The sequence below is a fragment of the Miscanthus floridulus genome, chromosome 3 (genome assembly GCF_019320115.1).
Source record: "Miscanthus floridulus cultivar M001 chromosome 3, ASM1932011v1, whole genome shotgun sequence".
Classification (NCBI taxonomy): domain Eukaryota; kingdom Viridiplantae; phylum Streptophyta; class Magnoliopsida; order Poales; family Poaceae; genus Miscanthus; species Miscanthus floridulus.
This window is the reverse complement of record NC_089582.1, coordinates 23,912,160-23,920,623: the sequence shown is the minus strand read 5'-3', so window position 1 is coordinate 23,920,623 and position 8,464 is coordinate 23,912,160. Positions and strand designations below refer to the sequence as shown.

The window sequence follows — 8,464 nt, the reverse complement described above, 5'->3', positions numbered from 1 at the left end:
TTATGTATCCTAAGCTCCTCGGGCAATGGCCACGGACCCTGCCCCTTCCTTTCGTTATTTAGTCTAGCCCTGTATTTTAAACTATCTTTTAACTTTAATAAATTGCTGTAGGGGTGCAAACCCCTCCAGTTTCCGTCAAAAAAAAACACATCCACTTCGTCACAGCGTATGGCCAACGTAGCGCGTCCGCCCAGGCCGGGAGACAAGAGGTTGAAGACGAGGCACGGGACCGACGCGGCGCGCTGCTGGGCCGTCTGGCCAACAAGGCCCAATGGCCCATCGCGCAGCCCAGGTGTGCCTCTTGGCAGGCAGAAGCAGTGGCGGCTGGGGATCGGAGAACACGCGCTCACGCTTGGCCGTAGAGCGGTTCGCTCACTCGCTCGGCAGACGACGGCGTTCGCTCCGCCTCCGCGCTCCAACCTCTACCGGTCCGCCCTCCAGGTCCAAGGCGGCTCGACGGCGAGCGGCGGCGCTCAGGCCTCAAGCTCAAGGGCGAGGCGGCTCGACTGGCGGGCGGCGGCCCTGCGCGGCTGCTGCTCCCGAGCGGCCGAAGCGCGGGCGGGCCAGCGGCCAGCCGCCCAGCGCGCTGCGCGGCTGCGCCTGCCCCTGGCGCTGGCGGCAGGCGGCTGGCCTGGGGCCTGGGCTGGGTGCCTGGACAGAGCTTGCTCTGCTGCTGCAGTCTGCAGATCTACAGTGATACCCTGCTGCTGTGATCATTTGATGCAGATCTGCAGTGATGCCCTGATGCTGTGATCATTTGATGCTTTGATGTATGGCCTACATATTCCTTCATTTATCACTTCTTCTTATGTGCTTTTCATGTGAAAGGTATTCTGTTCACACTTCTGTGTCATTTGTTTGCTGAATTACAGATAAAATTTAACTGTTACATGATATACCAATATATATGCATGCTATACATACATAGTTAGACCGATATATCGGTGAAGCTCTGTATATGTATATAGCGGTCCACCCTACCTCATTTTTTCAGCTGGATACACCACTGCTTCCGGGAACCAAAGCTTTGAAACAGCACTCCCACTCCTGGAGATCCTCCAGTCAGGTGGCGATCTGGAGCGTCATATGCAAACGTGAGGCGGGATCAACTTTCCTGGATTCATGATGTTGTTGGGATCCAACGCGGCCTTTATTCTTTTCATCGTCCTAAGTGACTCGATGCCCAACTCCTCCTCCAGGTACTGCCAACAAACAAAAGTATTCATCAACATGAAGTGATATAATACCCGTGACCAATAGAAAATGATGTCTTATCAGAAAATTATAAACAAGAAAAGATGCCTTAAAAGCATGAAGGGTATGAAAACTTTCTCCTACAAATGTTAGGTTCCAATAGACTGGACTAGATATCCACGGAATTATGTCGTTCAAGTGCTATCTGTAATAACACATTCAGTCCAATGAAGTGGTTCGTATTCAGCCATTCTCAATTTTTTTTTCTTATGCCATAGTTTTGAAGAAGGAAAAGAAAAGGGAGTGCCACTAAGCGTTTTGCATCTGTAGGTTGAAACTTGCCTTCATTTTCCCTGTGCCAACACCATGCTCTCCGGTGCATGTACCTGCAGTTAGGTGCCAAATCATGTTAATATTTTCATCTAGTTCAAGTTTTGATAATGACTGCAAATGGATAAAAAAAAAGACAAATCGCATATGTTATGACTTCTGTTTGAGATAACTCTAGATCAGACAGTGGTTCAAGGCAGTTGGTTATTCCTTATCCGGTGACAGCAAGTAAACTCCATAGACAGGAAGTAGACTGTTTATACCTTCCATAGACACAGCTGTATGAACCATGAAATGGTTTAGTCTCTCTGCTTCCTTTCGTTGGTCGTCTTGACTTGGATCAAACAGGATAATTGTGTGAAAATTTCCATCACCAGCATGAGCAACAACCAGACTGGGGCATAAATAATCAGACATAAATATCTTCATAACCAAAAGATATATTAATGGCTTGCTGAAGTTACTGTAAGATAATGCCATTCCGTATAATATCAAACAGCCTTTCTGCCCTGTATTTACAATAGTGAAAGAGGTGGCCATCTCTCGAAAGTATTGAACGAGGAAATGCATACCAAGTCAATGGCGACGCATCAAGCAGACGCTTTGATGTAGATATGCATTCAGCAAGTCTGGACAGAGGGACGCAAACATCCTACACAAAAAGATACGGTAGCATTAGGAAACTGATTACAGAATACAGATCATGCATTGTTAACTGACAACATGTTCCATGCAAGGTTACCACAATCACAATGACCTTTTGGACAATCTACACAGGCATAGGAACAGAGGATAAAAAATTGCAAATGAGAAAACAAACCTCTTTATTTATTTAAACAAGGCCATGCTCATCATTTATACTGGATAGGCTACTTATTTGGGATCACAATTTCATGGAGATAACATAGGGACATGCTGTTAAAGACTTACAACTGAGGAGCAAGCATTAAAGCACATGATACACAACACTAGATGTGGTTCCTGGATATTACAATGACATAGTATATGTATATTAACCAAGTGGAAAGAGAACAAACCGTTGACATAGATTCATGATCAGGTTTCATAGCAAGAGCAGCCCAAAGTGCCTCCTTCCTGATCTGCATTTAAAGGGCTCAGTATTGTTACAAATATATTTCAATAATATAGATGCATTCCAATGCATGATGGAGGCTAATTAATTATATTTGCAACATTCACGTGTGTGCAAGATCATATAGAACCAAACGGGGGAATCAATATTCTCTTCAGATTAAACGCTCTACTGACCTTCCATAATTCCGCTTTAGCATCTGGCTCCTCAACAAAAACAAAATCTGATCCATGGTGTTCAGTGGCAATTTTTTGAACCAAGAGAGTTTGTTCAAGAGCATATGCTTCTGGATATTTGCAAGAGGAAGATGTTAGCAAAGAAAAGGAAGTAGCCAGTTATTGATCATAGGCCGTAATAACAGTTGCAGTTTAATAAGTTCTGTGAGTTCAAAGGAGTTTCTAATGAGCAGTTGAGCACAGTCCAGCAGCCAGTAAATTATATTATTATGTTGGCTTTGCCCTGAAGATAATATACATAACAAGCTAGCAAGTAACGGGGCTATATCTTGTGAAAAAATACAGGAGGTATCATATAGCAAAACTGCACATGTATTGTTATCAAATAGACTTCACTTTTCACGATGCCTATCTTGACTGATACCACTCCAATCTTATATTAGATATAATACTGTGAAAGTTGTCTGGACAGCGGTGCACATTGTGCGCAGAGAAAATTTTGTAGAGAATATTCCGAGAAGTTTGTGCATCCCAGAACCTAAACTGTGAAAGTAAACTTTTGCTAATTGATATCCTGAAATACAGAAGCGGTCGCATTGATGCAGAAGTAGCCGTATTATCATTCTTTACCCATTATTGTTGATCAAGAATCAAGTCAAATTCATAATTGTAAGCAGATGATGGCTACATGCAAACCTCTATTTCATCGGACTACATTCACATGGCGCCATATATTTTCAAATAAAATCATTTGGGAGGGATAAGTACAGCCACCATCGATACATAATATAACTGATCATATAGTAAGTTGCATTACCTGTCCCTATGAATTCAAACATCAAGGTCGGCACTTCAGGCAAATTTTTGCCATTTGCCATATTTATTGCCTTTATCTGAACCTCATCCAACAATTCCACTCTTGAAACCTAGTCATATAGAAAAGAAAACATAAATATTGGCATGCTGCAAGAGCTTTACAGGATAGATATATATATTGGAACATAAATATTGGCATACTGCAAGAAAACAGAGGCCAGAGCCTACACATTCATATCGATGAAACACAAGAGATCAAATGTTCCACACCGGAGCATCATGGTCATTGTTGCAATAGCAGGGAAAACACGAACCTGTATCCCAGAAAACATTGTTGCAATAGCAACATCAGCAGCATCCTTAATTGTTTTAAAATTGCACGTTGCAACCTGAAATAGTAGGAAAATGTATGGTGAGTGCCTCCATAACTAAAATGAAAACAAAAAAGATACATAATACAGAGAAAATTGACAGCATAAATCTAGCAAGCTGTGTTCTCTCTTTTATGTATATGCTTGCACATTTTTTTCTGATGAAAGATGACAGTGGTATGTCATAGCATGAAGGTGGTCATTCCTTTTAGAAAGAATAGAATTTTTTTCCAAAAAACAAATAGCATTATGCGTTAAGGGTTCCTACATACAACACTATGTTGAGATTCAAGCCTATACAAAGAACTTTGCAGTGGTAGGAAAAGATTGAGTTTGGTACTGACTAAATCAAAAGATACTCACCACAGAATGAGATGGAAGCTTTTGGAGTCGTAAAGTCACTTCTGTAATTACACCCAAAGTCCCTTCACTCCCAATGATCAAACGAGCAAGGTCATACCTGACATTCAACAAGGCAGAGGTAAACAAAGTTGCAAAAATCGATGGCAGGGGGCAGGAATAGAACACCATATGTATATAATACATGTATGGATAAAGGAAGCACTAAGCAGTGAAAATAGTATTCGCTTCCAAAAACAAAGCAGAAAAGGGTCATTCTAACAATCAGGAGAGTGTCTTGCATACCCAGCTGCACTCTTTCGAACCCGGTTGCCTGTCTTGACAACATCACCATTTGGCAAAACAGCCTGCATGTACCAAGAAAATTTACTATTTGCATGTGGAACTAATACAAAGTATTTTTTATGTAGGGGAGAAGTACCCGAAGATTAATCACATTATCCCGCATTGTTCCATACCTACAAACAGGAAGGAAGCCATAGAACTATAGAAGCCATTTAAAAGTTATAATACAAAGCTAGCAAAGTATATGAACTAACATATCAGTCTTATGGTTGTACGTTCTTGGGAGATGCGGGTTTATGGTTGTGATACAGAACCTTGAATATACCATGAAAATATAAGGATAAATTGGTAATTACCTCACAGCTAATGAACCAGAGCAGCGAGTAGCACACATTCCTCCAATGGTGGCCCCAGGCCCTGCAAATCAAATTGTTTTTTTCAGCTAAAGCATGAGTGTTTGGGTTGCATAAGCATGCAAAATTTAACATGACCATCTTCTAAATATGATGAAGGCTCTATTGATCTTTCCCCAGAATGATAATGGGAACTAAATATACATTTGAAACCATCGAAGCAAGTGAAAATGCAGCTACTGACTATGGCTAGATTCTACAAATACTTCAATTAAGAGAAGTACTAATTATTATGTGAATGAACTTGCACAAATCAATGGGGAACAATGGCTTACCAACTGCAACCAAGTTAAATTAGATGCAATTGCACATCGAGTGATTACATTTAGAAGTTCATAACAGGGTGCCTTGAAAAGATTAATGAAAATTTTGAAAGGCTTTATGAACAAAGAACAAGGACCTTTCCTGGATCAAGAGGGAAAAATAGGCCGTAAGGCTTCAGGTATTCGTTCAGCTCTATCCATCCAACTCCAGGTTCAACAACTACGTCCATATCCTCAACATTCAGGGATTTGATTTTCTGTAAAGAATTTACGCCATGATGAACCACACCACACATTTGAAGAAAGGCAACAAAGTAGAAAGGTCAAGGCTCGAATATTCGAATGCTTCTTAAGCATTAGAAAATGGTTCTAACTCATTCACAAATAGTTTGTTTTCGTAATGTCATTAACACCTAGCTATAGCTATATGCTCTAGATTAATTGCTTAGTTTATACCTTCATCAAGGTCATGTTGATGCAAACACCACCATGAGGTGCCAGTGTGTGACCCTCAAGTGAGGTAGCCCCACCATATGGTACAATTGGAACCTTAACACAAGGAGATCGAACATAAATTAGATCAATGATGATGATGGAACCTTTATACATAAAAATAGATGATGAAGGCCACATCCATTAATCCTATATATGTTTGCGCCGATGAAAAGAATACCATACCTTGTACTTGTTACAGGCCATCACAATCTTTTGTACCTCATCTTGCGAGCTGCAAAATAGATGATGAACTTCATTACAAGAAATAGATCATTCAATCAATACATGCTTGAGATATGGAGCAGGTTCAGCGCATCCCAACATCAAGTGCCGATACATGACATCGTAAGATGGGGGCACACAAGTCGATGGCCCATTTTAGGAAAAACACTTGAAACATATAACGTCTCCTACCAGCCCTTGGTTACATCAAAACGATCACCATTGGAGTTCTTAGTAGGCATCATCACCTCGGGAACACGACGACATCAGGCACGTTGACCGCCTTGTGGAAGCTGTTCTGTGGCGTGCCATGGAAGCTCCTCTCCTCGTAGTCCAAAGTCATGTTGTCCTGCCATTAAGCCGTACACTCAACCATCAGCGAGAAAACATCAAATACTTGGCATCCACGCATCAAGGCCGCCATCACTGCGCACAGGTCGAATGCACTGGTGGCCGTCCGATCACAAAACTCACCCCGAGGAAGGACGCGAGCTCGTCGATGAACTCCTGCGGCACGAGCTTACGCTTCCCACGAACCACCAGATCGGTGCTGTCCTTGCCCACGACCCTGAACCAGACAGATAGAGCACGCCGGGTCAGCCCGTCAGGTGAGGTCAACCCCAGCTGAGCGAGTAACGGAACACAAGCAATTATGATGGGGTTAGTGTTAGATGAGGCGGGCACCGGTGGTTGAGGCCGGAGTCGCAGAGCGCAACGGTTGCTCCCCCGGCGGCGGCGGCAGCGGCGGTGAGGAAGGAGAGGAAATGCGGGAGGCGGCGGGCGGACGAGGGGGTAGGGGATGGGGACGGAGATGGGGCGTGGGACTGGGTGGAGAGCGGAGGGAGGAGGGAGGAGATGGGGAGCAGCGCGCGGCGGAGGCGGGAGAGGCGGAGGAGGGAGGTGGCCATGGCGGAGCGGAGTGGAGGCACGCACGGAGTTGGAGCAGAACAGTGGAGGTGCAACACTAGCAGTGGATTGGAAAGACAACTCGTCCACACCTCGAGACCGCGAGTCGATCGTCTCTGGCTGGCATGCTGCTGCGAAAATTTGAAGACAAGAGAGCCTCAAGCGCCGGCGCGCGCATGGGGTGGCCACGTCATCGAAACGAATGCAGGCAGTTGGATTCCTATCCAACGGTGGTGATGCCGTTGACCAGGGGCCGGCCTGCTAATGGGCCCCGCACTTGTGGCCAGTGCCCGTCATGAGTTTTTTCAGGACCTGGAGCAGAACTTAAACTCAGATCCCTTTATAAATATGATAAAAAAATTTGACACTCAACAGTCAACATGTACCGAAAAACATGTGTGGCCGTTGTTGCCTCATAGCCACAGCTTAATAACAATGACTAATGAGTACTAGTCTCACAGTTACACAATGAGAGTATTCTTTATTTGGCACTGAAACAAATCACTCTTCCGTATTTGGCACTGGAAATTTTGAACTTCCTTATCTAGCATCAACTTAAAAAATTCTTCTGTATATGGCACTTCCGTCCATTTCAGACGTCCCTCCGTCAGTTGACCAACAAGACCATGTCAGCTTTTCATTAGAAGTACCAAAATGCCCTCGGTCTCGTGCGTCCGTCCATCTCCCCTTCTCCCCGTCGCTCCTCTCTCGGTCTCTCCCGTCGCTCCTCTATTCTAAAAGAGAAACAAGAGACACCTCTCAAACCGAAACCCTAGAGAGAATGGAGGCCGGAGGAGATGAGGATGGGGAAAAGGAGGCGGCGACCACCGCTGCCCAGGAACTCGTGGGGCGGGGCCCCCAGCTCGAGGCGCCCCACAGTCAGCCAAGCTCGCCCCATGGTCGTAGATCGAGGCACGGGTCCGACGGGGAACGCGGCGGCGGGGCGGGCTCGTCACCCGGCGCTGGCCCCATCTCGCTGCGCGGCGGGGCGGCCTCGCCCGACGGCGTAGGGTGCAAGCTGCGGCGTGGCAGACGCGGCGGGGCGAGCTCGCCCACCGGAGCACCGGCCAGACCGCGTGGCGGACTGGGCGTGGCGGCCTCCCCAAGCAGCAGTCCCAGTGGCGCGGACTCGTCCAACGGCGCGAGAGGCGGCCGCTGTCACCACCATGTGGCTTGCGATGCCGGAGCCCGTCGTGGAGAAGGCTCCACTGCCACCGAAGAGTGAGTACTGCGGCTCTTCCTTTCATCAATTTCATACGTAGGTGAGCACTGGATGGAACCTCTGCTCGAATTTCTGCGGCGTGGTGTTTTTCTTGCGCTAATCGATTGCTAGACTAGATGGTCGTCTGACTGATTTGAGGAAACAGAGGTTGGGGAAATTGAGGACCTCGGTAGGTAGAGGGATAGATTAGCTCTTTCCCCAATTTCGAATCACGGATAGGCTTCAATTTAAGCTATTGTTCACTTTATCTGGATTCCTTAACCATCCACTACAAGAGAGTATTTGATAGTAAGAACCTTGCATTGAAGCATCTATATG

The 8,464-nt window shown here is 45.4% G+C and overlaps 1 protein-coding gene across 1 annotated transcript; it reads right to left on the bottom strand.

The window, feature by feature from the left end:
* Positions 1–788: 788 nt before the first annotated feature.
* LOC136545233 (D-lactate dehydrogenase [cytochrome], mitochondrial-like) lies at positions 789–7,021 on the bottom strand. Its single transcript, XM_066537280.1, has 18 exons — positions 6,703–7,021; positions 6,493–6,586; positions 6,267–6,367; positions 5,980–6,028; positions 5,758–5,850; positions 5,447–5,558; positions 4,982–5,045; positions 4,762–4,798; positions 4,626–4,687; positions 4,344–4,440; positions 3,924–3,998; positions 3,611–3,719; positions 2,794–2,903; positions 2,562–2,624; positions 2,097–2,176; positions 1,788–1,918; positions 1,537–1,580; positions 789–1,202 (listed from the first exon to the last, which is right to left on the bottom strand). Exons 1-18 carry the CDS (start codon positions 6,924–6,926, stop codon positions 1,083–1,085), a joined length of 1,665 nt encoding a protein of 554 aa, XP_066393377.1. The 5' UTR covers positions 6,927–7,021; the 3' UTR covers positions 789–1,082.
* Positions 7,022–8,464: the final 1,443 nt, after the last annotated feature.

Excerpts from the sequence above, each read along its gene's own strand:
- LOC136545233 (XM_066537280.1), bottom strand. The coding sequence starts at position 6,926 with ATGGCCACCTCCCTCCTCCGCCTCTCCCGCCTCCGCCGCGCGCTGCTC. Across the intron at positions 2,904-3,610 it reads GTTTGAATTCATAGGGACAG|AAGCATATGCTCTTGAACAA; the intron begins GTAATGCAACTT and ends GCAAATATCCAG. Across the intron at positions 1,919-2,096 it reads GATGCGTCGCCATTGACTTG|TCTGGTTGTTGCTCATGCTG; the intron begins GTATGCATTTCC and ends TTTATGCCCCAG.